This window comes from Prunus persica, chromosome G4 (genome assembly GCF_000346465.2).
Source record: "Prunus persica cultivar Lovell chromosome G4, Prunus_persica_NCBIv2, whole genome shotgun sequence".
NCBI lineage: Eukaryota > Viridiplantae > Streptophyta > Magnoliopsida > Rosales > Rosaceae > Prunus > Prunus persica.
In genome coordinates, this window is record NC_034012.1 from 6,093,146 (window position 1) to 6,118,425 (window position 25,280).

Sequence of the window (25,280 nt, forward strand, 5' to 3'; positions counted from 1 at the left end):
GTAAATCACAAGTTGGGCGGCGTTGGGGTGTACGGGTTCAGTGGAGTTCTGGGTTGTTCTTCAGTTTTGGTGTAGCAGTCTGTTTCCACTGATTTGAGATTTGGCACAAAGTTACACACAAACAAGAGAAGACAAGCAAACGAGAGAGAAGCAATACTATGAAAATCTATAAATGGCACATGATATGCGCACCATAAATAGGCAAAGCATCAACCACCTTACTATTGCCCTCCCGAAAAACATGAGACTTACAAAAATTCCTGCCCCTCATCCTCCACAAACTGTTGTCCCAACCCACCAGCAAACACCAAGGAAAATCTGGGGTAAGAGAAGAAAGCTAAGAAGAAGAAGAAGAAAAAAACCCAACTGAGAAATTGGAAAAATGTTGCCAGAAAGGTGAATTCTTGCAGGGGAAGAAGAACCATTTGAATTATTGAGTTGCAAATTGCCACCAGAATGACAGAAAATGAAGACCCTGAGAAAAAAGGTGGTGTCTGGGCTTTGGATCAACAGCTGGACCAGCCCATGGATGAGGAGGCTAATAAGTTCAGTAACATGTCCGAGGACAAGGTTCTCTGTCTCTCTCTGTCTCTCTCTCTCTCTCATCCCCTTCTCATTTTGCAGTAAACTGCTTCAAAGCCCAGTTCACCAAAATTGGGAATGTCATTTTTGAAGTCTTTAATTTTTGTATCTCGTACCCAATTGTTTTTTTTCCTCTCTCTTGTTTATGCTCAGTTAAGATAGAGATAAGTGAATTGAAATTGTGAAAATGAATGCATTCAATTAGATGAAGTCAGACTTTCGTTATTGATTGTGACTCTTTTATGCTATATGGTTGCACTGAATGTAGCCTGCCCATTCCAGGCATGACCTGAATGCAATTAACAGATATTTAAGATACTGTGGTATTTTAGGACTAACTTTTCTCCTGTTTCTGATTGCTTTTTGTTTCCTCCAGAAATGTTCATCAATAACGGTTCTGCAGCTTGCATTTCAAAGCCTTGGTGTGGTCTATGGAGATTTGGGCACATCTCCTTTGTATGTTTTCTATAATACATTTCCTTATGGAATTGACGAGCCAGATGATTTACTTGGAGCTTTATCGGTTGTTATATATTCCCTCACTCTTATTGCACTCGTGAAGTATGTTCTTATTGTCTGTAGAGCAAATGACAATGGTCAAGGTAATTGATCTTAGCCAATAAAGTTACTTTATTCTAATCATATAGGCTCCCCCTGCCCATCTTTCTACTAGTAATGCAGTTCCCAGATAATTAATTTTAGTTTATCTATATTGATTGTTTACTAGCAGGTAGGATTACATTATGGATGGTTTTTTGAGCCTTTTGTTTCACGTATCGCCAACAGTGCAGTTCATTTATTTATTTCCCTCATTCTCTTAATTGATTGGTGGTTCTTATTTCGCTTTCCCTTTGGAAGAATTGATGGAAGGTTTTCTTCCTGATGATTCCATGAATTAGAAAAGGGGGAAGAATAAATTTTGTGAGGGAGAGGGGAACAGATGAAAATTTGGTGTAGAAACATTATGTAAACATGTGCAAGACACCCACATAACAGATATTTTTTTAATTAAATTCTCGCTTCTTTGAGAAGGTAAACATAATTTTGATTTATTATAGTCACCTTGTAACACTTTGTGTGGATCAATCATGAAGATGTACAGAATGAGTCCATGGTTGATAAGAACTTATGGAAAATTGTAAAGTGAGTGCAAGAATAAGTATTCTGAAATTAATTGATGCCAGAATTCTTTTAAAAATATTGGAGGGTTGTCTTAATGATTTACCATAAGACTGCATAAAATACAACGAGAGGGAGGGAAATACATGTTTGAAAGTATGAAGTCACACAAAAAGTGAATCTTTATTTAAAGGGAGTTTCATATAAAGTGTAAAGTGTGAAAAATCGGGGCGAGTCATGATTGAACCGCAACATCTTGGGATGGCAGAGCACAAGTTTGAGCCTTGGACGATTCCTTTATCAGAGTAGCTGTTCCTTGTGAAACTCTGGAAACCCACTTCCAGTTTTCAGGTCCTTAAAATACCTGGTCAATGTGGAAATAACACTGGGTGATGGCCTCGTATATATCAATATTGCTGCTTTACGCCACAATTTTTCCTGATTTATTTTCATCTCAGGTATAGCCTAAAAAAAAAATCATTGCTAAAGCAAATATTTACGTTAACATAAAAACTCATGAGATCAGATGCAAGGGGTGATTCAGACTCTTTTATGTATTCTTTTTTTAACTAATATCATGCATCCTTTGCTATATGTACTTCTGATGCTAGTATACCATGAGATACAGTATCCCAATATGTTCCCTCTGAATGAGGCAAATTTCCATGTTTGATTCCTCTGACACTTGGTTCCTGTAAGCTTATCCTCCTCATGGTTTCAGGTGGAACATTTGCTCTTTATTCATTACTCTGTCGACATGCAAAAATAAAGACTGTTCCTAACCAAGACCAAAGTGATGAGGAGCTAACAACATATAGCCGTTCTACATTTGGTGAGCAATCATTTGCTGCAAGCACTAAGAGATGGTTGGAGGGACATGCATTGATTCAGAACGTACTTCTTATTCTTGTCCTGATTGGCTCTTGCATGGTGATAGGGGATGGGATTCTGACGCCAGCCATATCAGGTATATATATTCATGTAGTAGGATCATTTTTCTGTCTATATGTTCATAAATAATCTCTACAGATGCAGATCTATTTCAACATATGTATGTGAGTAGGTTACACAAAAAGGTAAATGAGATCAGCCAAATAGTATATGAGTTTAACAAGTGCCTGGATAAGCCAGGTTTAGCAGTTACCTTTGTTAAATGAGGAAACCTTTAAACAAGAAAAGTTGTTAAACAGATTTCAGCATCTAGTAGAATAATGTTGCACTGCCACTGTTGGAGATTGGGCAAGGTGATAGGGTCAAAGGAACCAACTGGTGACAATTATGGAGATGCTGCAAGGATTATAAAAATTATTTTTCGATATATTGGTTACTTCTTGGAATAGCTTTCTTACTTTTGGAATAGAAACATAATAACACTTGAAAAATAATATCTTTAGTAATTAGACGACAAAAAGGAAGAGAACTTGTTGTCTCCAATGGTACTCATGTTGCCATTATATTGAGCATATGGATGCTATACTCTTAAGTTGAATATGTAGTCCACTTTCTGAACTATCTGCATGCATGCTGCTGTCACTTTTTCTTTACACGCGAGTTATTCATAACTCCAGAAATGTTACAAATTGATGCATTGATGCCTAAGGTTAAACCATGTCACATGATTTACATCTCTTGGATAGGATCTTGTAATTTATGAAGTGAAATGTCTTTGGGTGGTGAGCTTTGAAAAACTTCTTCGGGCTTCGTTTGACCAAGAATGTATGTTTTTGACTTTCTGTCAGTTAGTGAAGAATTATATAGTGGATAGAAACGTACATAGGATCATGAAAATGCTTGGTGCAAATGGGAGTGGAAGAGTGGTAATAAATTTTAACATTGCCCTTTTACAATGCAAATATGGGTTAATATTCGAATGTGTCTGGGGTGGTGTGGCTTTGCCTACAAACTGTTACTTGTCATTGGTGGAAGGTTATTCGGGTATTGGGGCCGATAAAAAGGAGATTACCCTTTTGCAGTGTGTGGTATTGACTTCTTTGAGGATTATTTGGTTGGAAAAAAATAATAGGTCGTTTGATGGGATGCGGGTATACTTTGAGATAGAATTAGATTTCTAACTTCTCTATGGACATCTTCAGGGGTTTTTCTTTTAGTCTAATCCATCTTATATTATTGCATCATATTATTCCTTTTGAAGCCTCCAATTAGGGGCTTGATTTTGGCTGTTCAGTTTGAACTGATTGTATAGTTTGGACTTATGTAATAGAGGACATTATTCTAGAAGGAAAATTGCCTATGATTCAAAGGATTTTACATACACCACATCTGAGAGCTCCTTTTGAAAATAATTAATGTTTCTTTAATGCTGATGCGGTGACAATGATTCTTTCTCAGTTCCATTGGAAGCTGCTTAGCCATGTTCTTTTCGATAAGTATAAGTAATACTTTAACCATACTATCTTTCGCAGTTCTGTCAGCAGTTGGTGGGATCAATTGTTGCCGGTTTCATACTAGTAATGGTATCTCCATGCTCCTGGATGTGAAGTTCTTTTATTTGCTTTGTCATTTCTGCAACTGAATCTATCAATTTTCTAAATCTTATCTAATTGTAGTTACACATTCTTTATACAGACATAGTCGTGGTTGTTGCTGTTGTTATACTGGTAATTTTGTTTATCATGCAACAATTTGGTACACAGAAATTCGGTTGGCTGTTTGCACCAATTGTGCTCCTTTGGTTTCTCTTAATTGGAGGAATTGGCATCTTCAACATTTGGAAATATGATACTAGCATTTTGAGAGCTTTTTCACCTGTGTATGTGATAGCATTTTTTCGAAAGGGTGGTACACATGGGTGGGCATCTCTCGGAGGTATCATGCTTTGTATAAACGGTAAAATTTCTGTATGCTATTATTGAATTTGATCTCTTCTCTTGTTTCTGATCTGAATTTTGTGACTTTACTCTCTGAATACTGGTTGTGCACCATTTACAGGAACAGAAACTCTTTTTGCTGACGTATCCCATTTCCCAGTCCTGTCCGTACAGATTGCTTTCACATTAGTTGCATTTCCTTGCCTTCTTTTAGCCTACTCTGGTCAAGCTGCCTACCTTATGAAATATCCACATCATGTGTTCGGGGCATTTTATTACTCTATTCCAGGTTTGTTTGATCTCTCAACTTTAAAATATAGCATAAGCGTTTGGTAGTGCCAAAACTAATACAAAGTAAAATTTTAAATTAAAATACTTGTCGTCATCTGGTCATAATGCTGATATGTGTGTGTGTGTGTGTGTGTGTGTGTGTTGTGAGGAATGTCCCTGTAAGGTATTTTCCCTGCAACATGTGTGGAACTTGTCAACAAGATATGAACATAACACATGAACATAACACATTTCTTGTCTGAGCATTAACTCAATATTTATGAGAGATATCATGATACTGAAACTGAAGCAGTTCAAAAATAAAATACTAGTACTTGGAAGGGTGATTTAGTTATGGGTATAATGATCATCGTTAGCACTTTCCTAACAATGGAGTTGCTCTCATTCTTGAAGACCAGTTTGGACATCAAAAGGAAAAAATGGCTTTTAGGAGTTGGTCTGTTACGTGAGTAAGAGTGTTGTAGGAACTAGGAATTTACACTTCAAGAAGAATTTCATAAATAACTAGGAAATTATACATGGCAATTTTCATTTGAAGTCTGTTATTCAAGAAAATTCTCTTAAACTTTCATACATTTTCAGAGTAGAGTGAATGCCCCATGTTGATGGTAATTTGTTGCTGAAAGATGCCGATTAATCATTTTTGCAGAAAGCATATATTGGCCTGTGTTCAGTGTTGCAACTGCAGCTGCTATTGTTGCAAGTCAGGCCACCATAACTGCAACTTTTTCATTAATCAAGCAGGCCCTTGCGCTTGGCTGTTTCCCAAGAGTCAAAGTTGTATATACATCAAGGAGCCATCACCAGATATATATTCCAGACATTAATTGGATTCTTATGATTCTATGCATTTCCGTGACAGCTGGATTTAAAAATCAAAGCCAAATTGGGAACGCTGCTGGTGAGTTTATCCTCCTGTTCCCCTCATATCACACCTTCTGATTCTGCATAATATCCCTATAGTAACATGTCATGGAATAAGCTATAAACTTTTGAATGAGCCAATGAATTTCATCCCGAGTAGTGATTACTGGGTGAAATTTTAGACAAATCTTGTTCGCATTTCTCTTCTTAAACTTGCGCTCTGACTATTACTTGTCGTATCCCTTTCCAAGCTCGCTGGTTGAACTTGCAACAACTAACACAATCGTACATGTTGCAACAGGGACGGCTGTTGTCATAGTCATGTTGGTAACCACATTTCTTATGATTTTAGTCATGATATTAGTGTGGCGCTGCCATTGGACTCTTGTACTCTTTTTCGCTTGCTTAACATTGGTAGTGGAGGGCACTTACTTTTCTGCTGTACTCCTTAAGGTCAATCAAGGTGGGTGGGTTCCTCTTGTGATTGCAGTAGCCTTCTTTATCGTTATGTATGGCTGGCATTACGGTACAGTAATACGCTTTGACATTGAGATGCACAGTAAGGTATCGATGGCATGGATTCTTGGACTCGGTCCCAGTTTAGGACTGGTTCGGGTACCTGGGATAGGACTTGTGTACTCTGAGATAGCCACTGGAGTGCCCCACATCTTCTCTCACTTTATCACCAACCTTCCCGCCATCCATTCTGTTGTAGTCTTTGTCTGCGTGAAGTACCTTCCTGTCTGCACAGTCCCAGAAGAAGAACGGTTCCTGGTAAAGCGGATTGGACCCAATAACTTCCACATGTTCCGTTGTGTTGTAAGATATGGCTACAAAGACGACCACAAAAAGGATGATGACTTTGAGGAGAAGCTCTTTGACAACCTTTTCACGTTTGTCCGGCTTGAGTCCCTGATGGAAGGATCTCCAGGCTCTGATGTATCCAGTATACTTAACCAGCAAACAATCCAATCAAGAGATGCCATGTGGAACAATAACAACAACAGAAGTATACCTTACTCCAGTGCAGACGTGTCAATTACATCAGTGGACTCAATTGAGCTTGCTGATTCTCCAATATACGTGAGCCAGCCTCTGACGTGCTCCATTCCTACAAGCAGCCAGCTGGTGGAGATCGACGAAATAGAATTCTTGAACAGGTGTAGAGATGCAGGGGTGGTGCACATACTGGGAAATACTGTAGTGAGAGCTAGGAGGGACTCAAATTGTTTTAAAAAGATGGCTGTTGATTACCTTTATGCATTTCTTAGGAAGATATGTAGAGGAAACAGTGTACTCTTCAATGTTCCTCATGAGAGTCTCTTGAGTGTTGGACAGATTTTCTATGTATAAACACTTTTTGGTAGTATAAACCAGCAATTGACTCAAATTACCAAAAAAGGAATTGTGACTCGGTTGGATCCAACAAAACTCCCATGTTTTGACTTAACGTCCACCTATTGTTGGTATGCAGTCTTGTCCAAATCATAATGTCTCAGCTTGTGATATTTTCAAGCACTACTTTTCATTGGATTTTTTTTCCTTCTATTTTTGGGTAAAGTGAGGGCCAAAAACCCAAAAACAAATATCTTAAATTAAGCTAAAACATTACTACGTGGCCTAGCTAGCCACACCAATCTCTTAATAAAGATCACATAACCATGCTCTGTTAATAAAGATATCACAAATGAGTCCTTTCATTCTTTTAGTTATTCATTTAAAAAATTAATTTAATCATTTATAACGATGTACCGGTACCACGGGTACGTTGAATGTACCACAGAATTACTGATCACAAAATATAGATTATTAATATAATTAGGACCTCCTCACATTCACAGTTGCCTTTATTTTTGTTTTCCCAAACATGTGTGCTTGTCGTCACTCGATGCTTAATGAAAAGAATGTGCTTGCCCTTCATTTTGTATTAATTTTCTTCTACAAATATTCCCTTAACTATGTGGACGCAACGCAAATCCTTATTGGATTTCGTACATAAGAAACGCGAGCTCTAAATCTTAGAGCAACTTCAGCGGTTCCACCGAGTCTCGAGCTGGGCGAAAATTTTGCCAAAATCTGTTTCCAGTGAGGAGCCCAAGCTCGAGCTGGGAGTGGGTCCCAGCAACCTGGGCTGGCCCGAGCTCTAGCCTTCATTTTGGTGATGACGTCAGTGCTACAATGCTCACTTGCTACAGTGCCGCTAAAGTCCACGTGTTGCTCTTTGGGCGCTCCGATCAGATTTTTTTCTCCAATCCAACGGCAGCCAATTTTTGTGCAATAAAAAAAAGAAAAAAAATCGAATTTTTTTAAAAAAAATACTAAAAAATTAATGATTTTTTCTCTTCTATAAATACCAAAATTTTATACGATTGAGATATGAATTTTATAATAAATATTGACACATACGAACCAAAAAATCTTATCCGAAAATATTATCCAAATTAATTGTTTAGGTAAACAAATTTTTGAAAAAAAACAAAAAAAGAATAGTAATTGCCCTTTGTCATGGCAACGGGTGGTAACACACAATACTATTTGCAAAGGCAACCACTATTCACCGCCTTAGCTTCCCCCCTTGCCATGGCAAGGAGCAAATGGGTGAAGTTGCTCTTAGGCCATGAGTATTTTTGGTATTTTCTACATTAAGAACCTTGCATGTTAACACAAAGAAACCCATAAACATTACTTGCTAACAGCAAGACGCATTTTTACCAAATCAGAAAGGAAAAAAAAAACACAATTTAAATTTCTTCCAGTTTTTAAAGCAATATACTTTTTTGTCCAATTTTTATTCAACTGTTTTACTTTTCATCTCTTCAAGCTAGATTGTTTGCTTTTACAGTTGTAGTTTTAACAAAGATCGTATTTGGGTTGTCGCCAAAACACAAGCTTACTGATAAGTACGTGGATAATTAACCAGAAAAGGTTGGGGGGAAACAATATTTATTATTTACCGTGTACTATAATTTAACTAGGATAAGGAATGGCTAAATGAACTAGGAGCACCACCCTCTCTCTGTTACTCCTTTTGCTCTGAAGAATGGCGTTTGTTCATCTCTGTCACTCTTGTGGTATGCTTTGATGGGTACCTGAAGTCTTCAAGGCTAAACCCACGTGGGAATATCACTCTTACAACCGAGTAAAGACACTGAAAGTTTTAAATTTTGTTTTGTTTTTCCTTTTTTCCTTTACATTTTTCTATGTAAATCATTTGCTGGTGTGTTGTTGGATTGTCACGGCTTCAATGGAGTGCCGGGTTTTGTTCATTTTTTGTGTAGCAGTTTATCTCCGTTCAATTGAGGTACTAAAATGCATGCTCTGGGTTTTGTTGACCGTTCAACTTGTTCATTTTCTGTGTTGGATTTCTGGGTAGTGGATTTGATTCACTTGAATGATCTTTTAATGTTTCATACTTGAGAAAGCTTCTTAATTGGGGAAGTAATGTTGATTTTTAGTTGTTGCTGAGATTTTTTTTCCTGGTAATTTGCTAGCAATTCAAAAGCAGAAGAATTTTCAGATTGTAAACACTGATATCTGTTTTGGTTTTGGTTCAGTCAGGACTAAAGCATATGGGGTTGCAGCTTTCAATTTAGAGGGAGAGTAAGAAAGAACAACTGGGGGATTGAAAAAATTATACTGGAGAGGTGAATTGGTGAAGGAGAATCATTTGAATGATTGAGATGCAGATGGCTAGAAGAATGTCTGCTGATGAAAACACTGATAACAAAGGTAGCGTCTGGGCTTTGGATCAGCAGCTTGATCAGCCCATGGATGAGGAGGCTAAGAGGCTTAGAAATATGTACAAGGAAAAGGTATTATTTCTCTCTCTCTCTCTCTCTCTCTCTCCTCCATTCTGTAGTGAACTGTTTCAAAGCCTAAAATACCCATATAATTAGTAATGGCAATGCTGAAGGCTTTGAGTTTTTAAAATCTGGCAGTCATTTGAAGTTTTGCTTTTGTTTTTTTATGATCAGTTTATTTGGAGAAAAGAGAAGGAAAATGAATTGTGCAAAGGAATGCATTCCTTTGGATGTAGTCTGGCATTGTTTATTGATTGCAACTCTTTATACTATATGGTTGAAATAATTGCATGATATATATACAACGAATGTAGCCTGCCTATACCTGGCATGGATTTGACACATATTTTCAGATATTGTGCTATTTCTAAAATAGCTTTTCTCTTGTTGCTGATTTCCTTGCAGAAATATTCGACATTAATGCTTCTGCAGCTTGCATTTCAAAGCCTTGGTGTGGTGTATGGAGATTTAGGCACATCTCCTTTGTATGTTTTCTACAATACATTTCCTGATGGAATTGGTGACCCAGAGGATTTAATTGGAGCTTTATCTGTTATTATATATTCCCTCACTCTTATTCCACTCCTCAAGTACGTTTTTATTGTCTGTAGAGCAAATGACAATGGTCAAGGTAATTGATCTTAACCAATGATGTTACTTTATTCTAGTTCTATATCATCCATATATAAGCTTCTTTTTCTCTCTCTCCACCTTTGTAATATTAGGCATTACCTTGAATTCTGTGCTCAGATAATTAATCTAATGTATCTGTATTTTATTTCTCAATAAGAGACAATTACATCGAAAATATGGACGCTGTTATGGCCTTTTTCTGATGTAGTTCCAGGAGTGCAATTCATTTGTTCTTCCCTTTTCATTCTTTTAAGGTTGATTGATGACTGTCCTTATTTCTGCTTTGCTATGGGAAAGTTGATGACAGAGTTTCTTCCTGATGATTCCGTCTGATGATAGAAAACTATTAAAGGGAAAAGAACAAAATTGGTAAGGGACAGGACACATATGAAATGATAGTGGATAACAATAGGTGAACATGTACAAGGTATCCACATAATAAAAACAGTTTGGATTAGCTCCAGCTTTGTTGAGAAGGTAAACACGATTGTGATCTTACACACACCCCTTCAAAGCGAGAGGTTTGTAGTGCTTTATACTCATCAATCATGCAGATGTACACAATGAGTTTATGGTTGATAGTGATTTATGGAAGATCGCAAATTAAGTGAAAGAGTGACATTTTAAAAGTAATGAATGTCAGAATTCTTTGCTATATATTAAATGATTTTCGTTATGTATTCTAATGCTAGTACACAGTAGCATGCATTATGGCTGTATCTTCCCTCTCAATGAGGCAAATTTCCCTATCTGATTTTGTCCACACGTTCCTGCAAACTTATCCTCCTAATGGCTGCAGGTGGAACATTTGCTCTTTATTCACTACTCTGTCGACATGCAAAGATAAAGGCTATTCCTAACCAAGACCAAACAGATGAGGCACTAACAACATATAGTCGTTCTACTTTTGGTGAGCAATCATTTGCTGCAAGAACCAAGAGATGGTTGGAGGGACATGCATTAATGCAGAGCACACTTCTTATTCTTGTCCTCGTTGGCTCTTGCATGGTGATTGGGGATGGGATTCTGACTCCAGCCATATCAGGTACGCATCTTCATGGTTGATATTGTAGAATAGTTCTTCTGTCTGCTATCTTCATAACTAATCTGCTTATTGTGTAACTTTGTATTACACATACCCACAAACGCTCTTTTCCACTATCTCCTCTTTCTTCTCCATCTATTACCAAAACCCTAACACATTCAACATGCGTAAATTGTTCCTATGGAAGTAAATAATAAGGGAAGCTATTGAATGCCCTTGCACCCAGACCAATCTTTATCATGAAATCCATTCTTTTTTTCATTTCTAAATGCTAAAGGTACTTCCTTGAAACATTTTACTAAGTGTGAGTGTTGTAATTTTCTACAAATATTCTCTGATAACTCCTGCTGAGGTGAGTATGATCCTTTATCAGTTTTATTGGAAGCTGATTAGCCATATTCTATTCAATACGTATACGCAATACCTAACCATACTATATTTTGCAGTTCTGTCAGCAGTTGGTGGGATCAATGTGGGCCACCCTAAGATTAGTAATGGTATCTCCATGCTTTTGATATAAAGATATCGTTTCATTTGCTTTGTTAAGTTTGTGACTCAATGTATCAATCTTTCCAAATCTAATTATAACCACACTTTGGGTATACAGGGGTAGTCGTGCTTGTTGCTGTTGTTATACTGGTACTTTTGTTTACCATGCAACGCCATGGTACAGATAAAGTGGGTTGGCTGTTTGCACCAGTTGTACTCCTTTGGTTTCTCGTAATTGGAGGAATTGGCATGTTTAACATTTGGAAGTATGATCGTAGCATTTTAAAAGCTTTTTCACCTGTATATGTATATCGATTTTTTAAGAGGGGAGGAAAAGATGGGTGGACATCTCTCGGAGGTATTATGCTTAGTATAACAGGTAAAGTTCTATGCATGTCTAATCTTTTTTTATGATCTTAACTTTTCATTTATGAAAGTCAAGTGATTTTGTGACTTACTCCCTGAAGATTGGTTGTGAACATTTCCAGGAACAGAAGCACTTTTTGCTGACCTATCCCATTTCCCAGTCCCGTCAATACAGATTGCTTTCACGTCAGTTGTATTTCCATGCCTTCTATTAGCCTACTGTGGTCAAGCTGCATACCTCATGAAAAATTCAAATAACGTGATCGGTGCTTTTTATCATTCCATTCCAGGTTTGTTTGATCTCTTAAATACAACATAAACATTTAAGCTTAGGTGTTTTTTGTTTATGTAAGTAGAAGCCTGTTATTCAAGAAAACTCTTTAAACTTTACATATCTTTTCAGATTGGCATGAATACCCCATATTTATGGTAATTTATTGCTGAAATATACCAATTAATCTTTTTTCGCAGACAGCATATATTGGCCTGTGTTTATTGTTGCTACTGCAGCTGCTGTTGTTGCAAGTCAGGCCACCATAACTGCAACTTTTTCATTAATCAAGCAGGCCCTTGCATTAGGCTGTTTCCCAAGAGTCAAAGTCGTGCATACATCAAGGAAGTACCGTCACCAGATATATATTCCAGAAATTAATTGGATTGTTATGATTCTCTGCATTGCCGTGACAGCTGGGTTTAAAAATCAAAACCAAATTGGCAATGCCTCTGGTAAGTTTAACCAATGTCGCTTATCTTATTTAAACACATATCTTCCTGTGTTAATATGTGTCTAGGTTGAAATAGTTATTTCACCAACTAACATAATCTTACGTGTTGCAACAGGGACGGCAGTTTGTATAGTAATGTTGGTAACCACATTGCTTATGATTTTAGTCATGATATTAGTGTGGCGCTGCCACTGGATTCTGGTCCTGATTTTCACTGGCTTATCATTGGTTGTGGAGGGCACTTACTTTTCTGCTGTGCTGCTCAAGGTCAATCAAGGTGGCTGGGTTCCTCTTGTGATCGCAGCAGCCTTTTTTGTCATCATGTATGTTTGGCATTACGGAACAGTAAAACGCTTTGAGATTGAGATGCATAGTAAGGTTTCAATGGCATGGATTCTCGGACTTGGTCCCAGTTTAGGACTGGTTCGTGTACCTGGGATAGGCCTTGTGTACAGTGAGCTAGCAAACGGAGTGCCCCGTATCTTCTCTCACTTTATCACCAACCTGCCTGCCATCCATTCTGTTGTCATCTTTGTCTGCGTGAAGTACCTTCCTGTCTGCACAGTCCCGGAAGAAGAGAGGTTCCTTGTAAAGCGAATCGGACCCAAGAATTTCCACATGTTCCGTTGTGTTGCAAGGTATGGCTATAAAGATGACCATAAAAAGGATGATGATTTTGAGAAAAAGCTCTTTCAAAGCCTTTTCATGTTTGTCCGGCTTGAGTCCTTGATGGAAGCGTCTTCAGACTCTGATGTATCTAGCTTGCTTGAGCAACAAACTAAGCAATCAGAAGATGGCCTGTTTTGTAATAGCAGCAATATACTTCACTCTGATGTAGACCTGTCAATTGCGTCAGTGGACGCGATTGTGCCTGATGATTCTCCCTTGCATTCAAACAACATGACCTCCTTCGTTCCGGCAAGCAGCAAGGTGGAGACTGATGAGATAGAATTCCTGAACAACTGTAGAGATGCAGGGGTGGTGCACATGTTGGGAAATACCGTAGTAAAAGCTAGGAGAGAATCAAAGTTTTGGAAGAAGATAGCTATTGATTACCTATATGCATTTCTTAGGAAGATATGTAGGGAAAATAGTGTAATGTTCAACGTTCCTCATGAGAGCCTCTTGAATGTTGGACAAGTTTTCTATGTATAGCATTCACATCTTGTAATGACTGAGGTATGTTTTATCATGTTCTTAGCAAGGAGAGATTATTAGGTAGCACTGTATTATCAGGTGGCATTTTCCGGATTGCAGTACAGACGAATAATAGGACGACACTTGGGCATCAAGAACTTTTTCAACCATGTTTCTTTAATTTTGTTTATGTATCAGTATTCATTACTCCCTGCCTTTGTCATCTAGGATTTCATTGAAAATGCACCCAAAAAAAAAACCGTATTTCAATGCAACAATTCAGCAATGCTAGTTTTGCTCAAGCGAAAATTCAAGGGGTAGTTTATGCCAAGTTTTGCTCAAGAATCACTATGATTGAGACCAGAAGAACATAAAGTTAAACTTGATCGAGACAAGTTTAACACAAGTGTGGAAACATTCAAGATGATCACAAGTCACGACCACAAGTGTGGTTGGGTATGTTGTGAGGATGTAAAGAATTGTCACATTAAGTTAAGAAAGCTTATAAGGGCGTATAAGAAGATTAGTCTCGTAATTACCGATTTGTTTTGCAAATGTCAACTTCCACATTTAACTTTCACATAATATTAAATAAAAATACTACTTTATAATGGCTGAATTTTTCACCCTTACATTTATTAAATTATACACGTGCATATTTTTCACCGTATTTCATTTGTACTTAGATCGTAATCTATTTTACTAAGGTTAGTATGCAGTCTTGGCCAAATCATATTGCGTCAGCTTTAATATATTTTCAAGCGCATGGATTTTTTTTCTTTTCTTTTTTGTGTGAAGTGGGGACCAAAAGCCCAGAAACAAAAAAAACTTAAGCTAAATCATGGGATTCATAATTTAAAGAGATTGAAAATCACAGAAATATTATTATAATTAAGACCCCCTCACTGTCAAAGATTCCTTAAATTTTCCCAAACATGTCTTGTCTTCGTACTATAATAAAAAAGAATGACTTCCCCTTCTTTTTAAAATTATCTTCTACTTGCTCTGACTATTCTATTTTATGCTCGTTTGATCTATTTGTGCAAATTCTCACGTGAATTTTTTGAGGAATTGGAAATGACTAAATCCCCTCAGAAACCAAAACTTAATAAACATCTGTGTCTGTCATGTTTTTATATTCTGATATTTCTGTGAACAGTCCCTGTTTTTAACTATGTGGGCGCCAATCCTTAGGCATATTTGCTGTGTATATTTGGCATTTTCTTGTACGTTTAGAATCTTTGCATGCATAACCGTTACTTGCTAAGAGTAAGAGGCACTTTTACCAAATGGAAAAAAATAAAAACAATTGCAACTGAAATTTCTTTCAGGATTGAAATGAATAAATATATATTTATATAATAACACTTCAACGAGTTATATCACGGTGATCATACTCTTTAACGTCACACTATAATTAAAAAAAAGGAAAGAAACAATATTTTCACTGTATCTATATATATAAAGTAAAAAGCAAAGAATGGTGAAACATTTCAAAATACCAGAAAATGTTCTTGGTTAATGCAAACATTAAGAATTAAAATTATTAATTAAATGAGGATAATATGGTAAATTCACAATTTTTCATATTAAAAAAATTAAAATTAAAAGAAAATTCAGATAATGAATCCTATTTTTATGGAACACAACTATCCATTATCTTTTTTAATTCTAAAATAAATTTAAATTTTTAAAAAAAAAGCCTCTCGCAGGCGCAGAAGATCGTGCAGAGAGGCTAGTTATATATAACGAGAAGGGCCCTAACTGGAATAAAGAATTACTCTTTGCTCTAAAGAATGGCCTCTGTTCATCGTTGTCACCCTTGTGGTATGCTTGATGGGTACTTGAAGTCTTCAAGGCTAAACCCACCTTGGGAATATCACTTACAGCCAAGTAAGAAAGCCACTAAAGGTTTCGTTTTTTCTTCTTTTCCTTTCATATTTTACATTTTTTTTTAATGTAGATTGTATATGCTGGGTGTTCTTGAGTTGTTATGGCTTCAAGGGAGTTCTGGATTTTTGTTCATTTTTTGTGTACTGCTTAGATGTTTTGCATTAGGTTACCGCTTGGATGTTTTCCTGGTAATTTGGTAGCAATTCAAAAGCAGAAGAATCTTCAAATTTTCAACACTGATATCTGTTTTGCATTAGGTTCAGTCAGCTTTCAATATAGAGGGAGGCCAAGAAAGAGCAACTGGGGCATTGAAAAAACTTGGAGAGGTGAATTGGTGGAAGGGAGGGAGAATCATTTGAATTAGAAACGAAAAGGTATTAATCTTTCTCTCTCTCCCCCATTCTGCAGTGAACTGTTTCAAAGCCCAACTTGCCCATATCATTAGAAATGTCAAATCTGAAGGCTTTGAATTTTAAAAATCTGGCAGTCAATTGAAGTTTGTGTGTTTAGGATCAGTTAAGTAGCTTTTCTCTTGTTGCTGATTTCCTTGCAGAAATATTCGACATTAATGCTTCTGCAGCTTGCATTTTAAAGCCTTGGTGTGGTGTATGGAGATTTAGGCACATCTCCTTTGTATGTTTTCTACAATACATTTCCTGATGGAATTGGTGACCCAGAGGATTTAATTGGAGCTTTATCTGTTACTAGCCTCTCTGCACACGCTTCCGCGCTTGCGAGAGGTTTTTTAAAAAAAAATAAGTAAATTTATTTTAGAACTAAAAAAGATAATGAGTAGTTGTGTTCCATAAAAATAGGATTCATTATCTGCTTTTTCTTTTTCTTTTAATTTTTTTAAATATAAAAAAGTGTGAATTTACCATATCATCCTCATTTAATTAATAATTTGAATTCTTAATGTTTGCATTAACTAAGGGCATTTTCTGGTATTTTGAATGTTTCACCATTCTCTGCCTTTTGCTTTATATATATAGATTATCTATACTCGCCAAATATATTAGAATATTTTAAACGTATAGCCGGTCGGCTATACTTTCTAAATACATTCGAATATTTTAAAAGTATAGCCATTCGGCTATACGCTTGAAATGTTAATATATTCGAATATTTTAAGAGCATAGCCGAATATATTGGAATATTTTAAGAGTATAGCCGCGCGGCTGTACTCTGTAAATATATTCAAAACGAACATGAAGCTTGCACTCGCAGAGGACGGAGGTTGCAGTCGAAGTTTCACTTCTCTCTCAACTCAAGCTTCGATTTGTTTTCTTCTGTTTCGGCTGCTTCGTCCTCGGGGTTTGGCACCGAAAAAAGACCCAACCCGCCTAGGAGGCCTGCCCAGCCGCCTAGCACCCGCCTAGCCTCAGAGGACGGAGGTTGCAGTCGAAGTTTCGGTTCTCTATCAAATCAAACTTCGATTTGTTTTCTTCGGTTTCGGCTACTTCGTCCTCCGGGTTCGGCAACGAAAAAAGACCTAACCCGCCTAAGAGGCCCGCCCAGCCGCCTAGCGCCCGCCTAGCCGCAGAGGACGGAGGTTGCAGTCGAAGTTTCGCTTCTCTATCAACTCAAGCTTCGATTTGTTTTCTTCGGTTTCGGCTGCTTCGTCGTCCGGGTTCGGCACCCAAAAAAGACCCAACCTGCCTAGGAGGCCCGCCCAGCCGCCTAGCGCCCGCCTAGCCCTCTAGCGCCCGCCTAGGCCGATTTTTTAGACTCTAAAGCACAAGATGCCGAGGATAGACTCGAAACGGTTGCCTCTCAGTCTCAAAAGGTCATGCACTGATGTACTCAATCCATCTTTGGTATACGGCTATGAGTGTGTGATGTTGTTAGTGTGGTGTTCATTTTTCCATTGGCTTCTTTCTCTTTGCTTTCAGATGGCTGACATTGTTACAGAACAATGGATTCAAATTCAGCGGCTTGAGCAGGTTCATATTACACAATTAAGTTTTTTCTGCTTGAAACTGGCTTCAGGTTATTTATTTGCTAAATTCATAAGTTTTGCTGATTCACTAATATTTGCTAGTTTCTTCTTGGTTGGACTGCTTTTCATTCTTTGGATATTGCATTTATGTTATAGATTTTGACATTTGATCATGCCCTCTTGTTTGCTGAGAGAAAAAAAAAAAAAAAAAAAAAAAAAAAAGATTTGTCTCCTCCTGTTGCATAGGAAACCCAAAACCAACGCACCAAAGAACAAGAAAAAAAAAATTGAAATATTACACCACCTCAAGTGAAAAATCTAACTCATTTAAGCTTTTATATTTGTTCTTGTATCAGCATCTGTGTTTCTGTTGTGTGAACTCCACCTCAACTCCAAAGAAAAACAAATTTAAAAAAAAAAATAGAGTGTGCATTTGCTAACGCATGGGTTGGAATCTCTTCATTATATTTAACTTTTCAAACTGACTTCAAAAGCACCAGATTAACATACCAACATGAAATATCGTTTATCGAGCCTCCCTTAGTGTAAAAGGACTGTGACTTGCTTATTTATGTTATTTTATTTTACACAATACCCACATAAGGTTGAACGCTTTTTTCCACTCTGTCCTCTATCTTCTCCCTCTGTTACAGAAACCCGAACACATTCAACCTGCGTAATGTTCTTAGAGAATTAAATCATAAGGGAAGTTATTGCAATACCCTTGCACACGGAGCAATCTTTATCGTGATTTCTGAAAACTATTCTTTTTTCATTTCTTTTTTGTTTATTTTCTAAATGATAAAAGGTACTTCCTTGATCATATTCTATTCGTTAAGCATGCATGATACTTAATCGATTCATACTATCTTTTGCAGTTCTGTCAGCAGTTGGTGGGATCAACGTGGGCCACTCTAAGATTAGTAATGGTATCTCCATGCTTTTGGATATGAAGATTTCTTTTCATTTATTTTGTCAAGTTTGTGACTCAATGTATCATTTTTTCCAAATCTAATCATAACTACACTTTGGTGTACAGAGGTGGTTGTGCTTGTTGCTGTTGTTATACTGGTACTTTTGTTTAGCATGCAACACCATGGCACAGATAAAGTTGGTTGGCTGTTAGCACTCATTGTACTCCTTTGGTTTCTCTTAATTGGAGGAATTGGCAGGTTCAACATTTGGAAAGTATGAAAGTAGCATTTTAAAAGCTTTTTCACCTGTATATGCATATTGATTTTTAAAGAGGGGAGGAAAAGGTGGGTGGACATCTCTCGGAGGTATTATGCTTCGTATAGCAGGTAAATATTCTATAGGCATGCATTGTCCTTTTTTATGATCTTTCATTTTCATTTATGAAATCCAAGTGAGTTTGTGACTTTTCCCTGAAGACTGGTTGTGAACATTTACAGGAACAGAAGCACTTTTTGCTGACCTATCCCATTTCCCAGTCTCGTCCGTACAGATTGCTTTCACGTTAGTTGTATTTCCATGCCTTCCATTGGCCTACTGTGGTCAAGCTGCATACCTCGTGAAAAGTTCAAATAACGTGATCGGTGCTTTTTATCATTCCATTCCAGGTTTGTTTGATCTCTTAAATATAACATAAACATTTACGCTTAGGTGTTCATTGTTTATGTAAGTAGAAGCCTGTTATTCAAGAAAACTCTTTAAACTTTACATGTATTTTCAGAGTGGCATGAATACTCCATGTTCATGGTAATCTATTGCTGAAAGATGCTGATTAATCTTTTTTGCAGACAATATATATTGGCCTGTGTTTATTGTTGCAACTGCAGCTGCTGTTGTTGCAAGTCAGGCCACCATAACTGCAACTTTTTCATTAATCAAGCAGGCCCTTGCACTAGGCTGTTTCCCAAGAGTCAAAGTCGTATATACATCTAGGAAGTACCGTCACCAGATTTATATTCCAATAGCAGCAATATGCTTCATTCCAATGTGAACCGGTCAATTGCGTCAGGGGACTCGATCGTGCCTGACGATTCTCCATTGCATGCAAACAACATTACCTCCTCCATTCCGGCAAGCAACCAGGTTGGGACCGATGATGAGGTAGAATTCTTGAACAACCGTAGAGATGCAAGGGTGGTGCACATACTGGGAAACACTGTAATTGAAGCTAGGAGGGAATCAAAGTTTTGGAAGAAGATAGCTATTGATTACCTATATGCATTTCTTAGGAAGATGTTCAACGTTCCTCATGAGAGCCTCTTGAATGTCGGGCAGGTATTCTATGTGTAGCATTCGCATCCACCTTGTAAACAGTGAAGGCATGCTAGCAATGCAAATTTGATTATGCACTTTAAATTTAACATGTCATCCATTTCAATGAAGTTCAGTTCATCATTGCCATTGGGTTTATGTGTTATCATGTTCTTAGCAAGGAGAGAGAGATTATTATGTTGTACCGTATTACCATGTGGCATTTGCCAGGTGGGTGGTAGTACGCACGAATGGTAGGACACCACCTACACCTAGACATCAACTACTAGGGAGAGAAGAATTTCTCCAACCATGTTTCTAAAAATTAATCTCCCCTCTGGCAATAACTTGTAACTAATCAAGAAATGAAAATGAAGATCATCTTTTTTTTAATTACCCAAAGAAACATGGAAAATAAGATCATCAACCTATCAGTTACTTCAATTTGTGATTAAAAAAAAAAATTGATGGAAAACGAACTAAAGAACCAATTCATTATTTGGTCAAAATCAAGGAAGTCCAACTCCAATTTCAAAATTCATTAGTTGACACGCCTTGATCAGGATTTGACAGTCGGAATTTAACACAATTTCTTCAAAATTCTCATTTCTCTACAAGGTGATTAAATTGGAGGTCATGATTAATTCATGGGCACGCTTGAGCTAAAATGTTTGGAATGGCAGCTATTAACCTGATTTAGTAGTGGCCAGAGTGCCATTTTCTTCTGATGAAGTGATGATCATGATGCCACAGTTTGCACACAAGCCTCAAAGATTTACAGTAAAGATTCAGAGTTTGCACACAATAATATACAATCTTCACAGTATGCTGCACAAAAACAAAGTCATATCGTCAAGCAACTAACAGTGCCTCCTCACTGTCAGGGACTACAATGTCAAGCCTCATCATGGGTTTGTATTTCTCAGGGATCTGTGCACCTGCCTGCAAGCATACCTCTACCACCGCAGGAGCCTTCCCATAGAACTTCTTGAGTGCACCCCCTTTCATTGGAGGCCCTTTAGGGTCTTTGACATGCCATACATAGTTTGGTGGGAAAACTTCATCCACGGTAGCGTCTTGCCAACCATGCTTCCCATCCCTCCATTGGTGCTTGAATTCCCCACAAAGCTTTGCGTTGTGACCCCAAGGTCCAACATGAACCTCTGTGCAATACCCACATGCCTTCACAGTGTATTTCTTCATCAGCTTCGTGACCCCGAACCTCACAGTTTCATATGCATCCATTGTCTCCTGTGCAATCTTGGGAATGTCTGATGGCAGGGGAGGTGGAAACCGCTCACAAGCCCCATGTGTATCGAGATCAACAAGTGAAGATGGATTCGCAGCGCGCCATGGCTGTGGCTCCTCAACCAATCCACCACGATCAATTACTTTCCTTCCAATCATTCGGATAGGTTTGGTTCTTCGACGTGAAGGGTACTCCGGTATTTCCACACCAGCTTGGATGCACAGCTCCACGATAGCTGGAATCCTGTCATATTGAAATCTAGTTTCATGTTTAATGCGCCGACCAAAAGGATCATACAGATGATATGCCTCGATGGGTACAAGTATGTCATTGATAGAACCCTTAATCCAGGAATGGAAGCTTCGGCGCTTGGAATTGGTTGGGCCAAGACAGTCCTGCATGTGATGACCAGAGTGGCTCACATGAACCTCAGAGCATTCACTGCAAAAGAGCTAAAACAATTCAACGTTCCAATTTTTAACCTAGATTGTTAAAAGATTAGTACATAACTATATAAAGCCGCATCAGAAGTTTTGAAAAATGGATACAGAACATAAAAAAAACATACTTACTTGCAGCCGTATACAGGAATAACATACAACAGCTGGCCAAGGCCTTTAATTAAAACTTTCCACGCATCTAGTACTTGGTAAGCAACAGGAATTAAATCAGGGGCAAGTAATCCATTTTTCGGAGGGTCGAGGGGCTTCTCTATACCCATTTCTGCAAGTTTTTTGTCCTTCTTTGCAACCTGCTTGATCTTCTTGAAGGGAATAGGATAGGGTTTCTTCTTTTGCTTAGGTAGTACGGGTGGAAGATCCACATTTTGGGGATATGTTTCTCGCTTCCTTAAGGTTGGTTCTACCCTGGGCTTCCTACTGGCAGAAAAGATAGTTCCCAAAATACTTCCTCCTTTATGAAGCTTTCCATGCTCAAACTGCATTTTGAATAAAACTTGAGCGTCCAGTTCCAGGATGAAAGTCAAACTCACAACTACATGCATGAATATACAAATTAAGGAGGAAGATATTCTCAAAGCACCAGTACTGTCACAAATCACAATAACAGTAGCCTCAGGGTGTAACACCGCTAGGAACACATGCAAGAAACTAATTAAATAGTTGTGAGAAGCACAGTGCTTCTCAACCAGCTACTCCACGAGGAATTTTTTTAATACTTTTTCATCCCTTATTTCTTGTATTTTTTTATTGTCAATTTCATTTGCAGACTCACATGGAAACAATCAACTCTGCCTTAGATTTGAGGAACCAATTTTGTTTTTTAGAAAAGGAAACAAATTTTATTGCAAGGTGGCCACACAAAAACAGAAACAAAGAAAGAGCAGCTAGACTGAACAAAACCCTAAGCTACTAGCAAAAGAACCCCAGTAGCACACACACAACCTATAGCTAGGAAATGGCTGCTTTCCAATCCAACCAAATAACCCTAAAGGGCATATCTCTAAAGACTGAAGAAGTCTTTAGAAGTTTTGAGGAACCAATTATTATGGATGAAAATAAAAAAGTTGGAGCACTTGTCAAAACCAACGCACTGTTCTCATTAAAACCAGAAGAAAATTTCCATAACAAGTTTACAGTACTCAGACATTTCTAACCATTTCTGGAGACAGACATCTACCACGACTCCAAGTATTGATGCAATGCACCACATCATGGTGGATGATATATGGTAAATACCTTTGATGCTCAAATCCTATGTCAAGGCATTTCCATAGCCCCATATGACATCAAGTCCTCAAAGAATTTAAAAGATCTTATAGATGAATTTACTCAATGAAATCCTGCAGATGGAAACTGACAGGTGCTCACTACCTCTTAACAGCCCAGAAATTGGAAAAAACATTGGTTGGGTCTGGTAATGGATATTAGCATTCAATATTCCATGATATACTTAGGAATTATTTGGCTCTAATATGAGCTTGTATGCTACAAGCTCTGCTAAAAAGGCAACAGCAACTGCTGAGAAAATGGATAGGCTGCTTGTAAAAATAATTAACCAAATCAATCAACTACGATGCATGTTTGTAATATACAAATAGTTAACAAACAATAAGGATAGAAGGGATAATGAAAGGGAGAGAATAAAACCTTGAACCCGACACTATATGAACTCGCAGCTGATAGTTGAGTTCGCTTGAACTCAACGGTACAGAGGCAAGCACCTGCAGAATTAAGCAAAATCAATACATGTTCATTGTAAAATTGCTTCTAAAAGTACAAGCTTGAAGATAGAAAATGAAAGGACTAGATCACCTTTCTGATATGGTTCCCACAAAGCAGAGGATACTGTTGGAGGCTTATGGAACATCTATCTATGTTATTATCCCCAGAACCCAGTCACCTGGTTATAAAAATAAAAATTAAAAATTAAAAAAACAAGTACAACAAACAACATAGTGTGAAAAGAAAACCAATGAATAAAATGTTTCAATCCTTTAGCTAATGGTGTATCTTTTATGTACAGAACCAGTCAGTGAATAGCCATGATGTCATTTCAAAGCCAATATATAATAGCTGAGCAGTATTGCGAATGAATGAACAATAATATAAATCAGAAATAGAAAGAACATGGGTATTCAACCAAAAAGGAAATCTTTTCCAGCACGGCACATCATCCCCACCCAAATGCAATACTTTTTCTTTTCTTTGTTAGAGGCCAAAGCTAATGTAAAATGTTGTTGCTTTGCTTCCACACCCAAATGGCCAAATTCAGCTGAAGCTCACTTAATGATAGATTGCTTTTGAACTGTTTTTACAGGAACCATCAAATTAATATTGGATGGGTCCTGTGAGGCTTTTCCTCAAACATATTGTGTACCCTACGAAAACGAGGGCTGCCTAACCACAACCCAGTTCCCAATTATCAATTATGGTAGACAGTTTTTTGCATACTTGAGAAAAAGAGCTTACCTTTGAGAGTTGAGAGTTCGTTAACACCGATTGAAGAGCACCGTTATATAATACGCAACTGGTGCTGTAAGAGACTCAGACGTCGTGGGCGGCTATTATCAGAGCAAACAGCTTCCACATCATCTCTTATGGAAGGACATGGTTGTCAATATCAATTTATAAGAGGGCATAATATCTGCAAGTAGCCGAAGGACATGGTTGGCAATATCAATTTATAAGAGGCCATATCACATGCCACATAGGTTGGTAAATAAAAGTTGGTAATCAAGTAGCCACAGAAACCGAATTTCATAATAAATAAATAAGAAAAATGTTAGGCTTTATCACATTTTTCGTACTACATTGTATACCACCTCTCTAATAAAAGTAGGCCCTATTGTATTGGTGGGCTCCACCTCTATTAGAAATGTGGTATACAATGTGGTATAAAAATGTGGTAAGCCTACGCAAATAATAGGTATCATTTTATCTAATTATTTGTAGTATCTAACTTCCAATAAATCCTTCTCACATCAATTTAATAAGCCTAAGTTATAATACTGGTTATTATCATTTTATCTACTTATTTGGTCGTCTTTATTTGTCAAGTTGGTTCGGTTACTGGAGTTTTCAATTATTTTTCCTACTATTATTAGGGGTGGGCACGGTAAGGGATGACACGGGATGGAGGTCATTTCAGTGTCAATTCCTAATAGGAGAATTAAGATGGGATGACACGGGATGAGAGTTTTTGAGAACACGTTCAAACTATACCGGACCCAAACGGGACCTGTATGATTCGGTATCAATGTTGATACCGTAAAAAATCCTGCAAAAATTCAGAAATCTTGCAATTTTTATAAATCAAGTTTGATACAAAGTTTACAAACAATCAAGATTCAAGAGTCTTGTTCAAGACCTGCCGAATTATATGATACATAGAATACATTCATATTCACTTTCACGAATCAAGCCTAATACAACAAAACAAACAATCAAGTCTTCATTCAAGACCAACCAAGAATACGATCTTCGACCCCTGATTTTTCTACACTAAAACTCGAAGAGACTTTGGGGCTTTCTTTTTCCACCAATTTTATACACTTTGGAGAAGAACACACACACACAGAGAGAGAGAGAGAGAGAGAGAGAGAGAGAGAGAGAGAGAGAGAGAGAGAGAGAGAGAGA

General features: G+C 37.5%; 3 protein-coding genes and 1 pseudogene across 8 annotated transcripts; 3 read left to right on the top strand and 1 right to left on the bottom strand.

The window, feature by feature from the left end:
- On the top strand, positions 1 to 7,169 carry LOC18780390 (potassium transporter 10). Its single transcript, XM_007212369.2, has 8 exons — positions 1 to 570; positions 959 to 1,184; positions 2,423 to 2,668; positions 4,125 to 4,175; positions 4,288 to 4,548; positions 4,651 to 4,818; positions 5,470 to 5,721; positions 5,986 to 7,169. Exons 1-8 carry the CDS (start codon positions 457 to 459, stop codon positions 7,035 to 7,037), a joined length of 2,370 nt encoding a protein of 789 aa, XP_007212431.1. The 5' UTR covers positions 1 to 456; the 3' UTR covers positions 7,038 to 7,169.
- Positions 8,664 to 14,059, top strand: LOC18778420 (potassium transporter 10). Of its 6 annotated transcripts, none has more exons than XM_020562053.1 (10): positions 8,664 to 8,823; positions 8,966 to 8,985; positions 9,239 to 9,496; positions 9,890 to 10,115; positions 10,917 to 11,162; positions 11,609 to 11,659; positions 11,770 to 12,030; positions 12,140 to 12,307; positions 12,489 to 12,743; positions 12,858 to 14,059. In XM_020562053.1, exons 3-10 carry the CDS (start codon positions 9,356 to 9,358, stop codon positions 13,895 to 13,897), a joined length of 2,388 nt encoding a protein of 795 aa, XP_020417642.1. In that variant the 5' UTR covers positions 8,664 to 8,823; positions 8,966 to 8,985; positions 9,239 to 9,355; the 3' UTR covers positions 13,898 to 14,059. The 6 variants fall into 6 exon arrangements, with proteins under 6 accessions (XP_020417642.1, XP_020417644.1, XP_020417640.1 ...); XM_020562055.1 differs by having other exon boundaries at positions 9,243 to 9,496; XM_020562051.1 differs by having other exon boundaries at positions 8,664 to 8,985.
- Positions 15,676 to 19,946, top strand: LOC109948527 (annotated as a pseudogene).
- Positions 20,627 to 24,300, bottom strand: LOC18780472 (APO protein 1, chloroplastic). The gene is made up of 5 exons (XM_007211569.2): positions 24,114 to 24,300; positions 23,457 to 23,544; positions 23,292 to 23,365; positions 21,756 to 22,120; positions 20,627 to 21,624 (listed from the first exon to the last, which is right to left on the bottom strand). Exons 2-5 carry the CDS (start codon positions 23,509 to 23,511, stop codon positions 20,787 to 20,789), a joined length of 1,332 nt encoding a protein of 443 aa, XP_007211631.1. The 5' UTR covers positions 23,512 to 23,544; positions 24,114 to 24,300; the 3' UTR covers positions 20,627 to 20,786.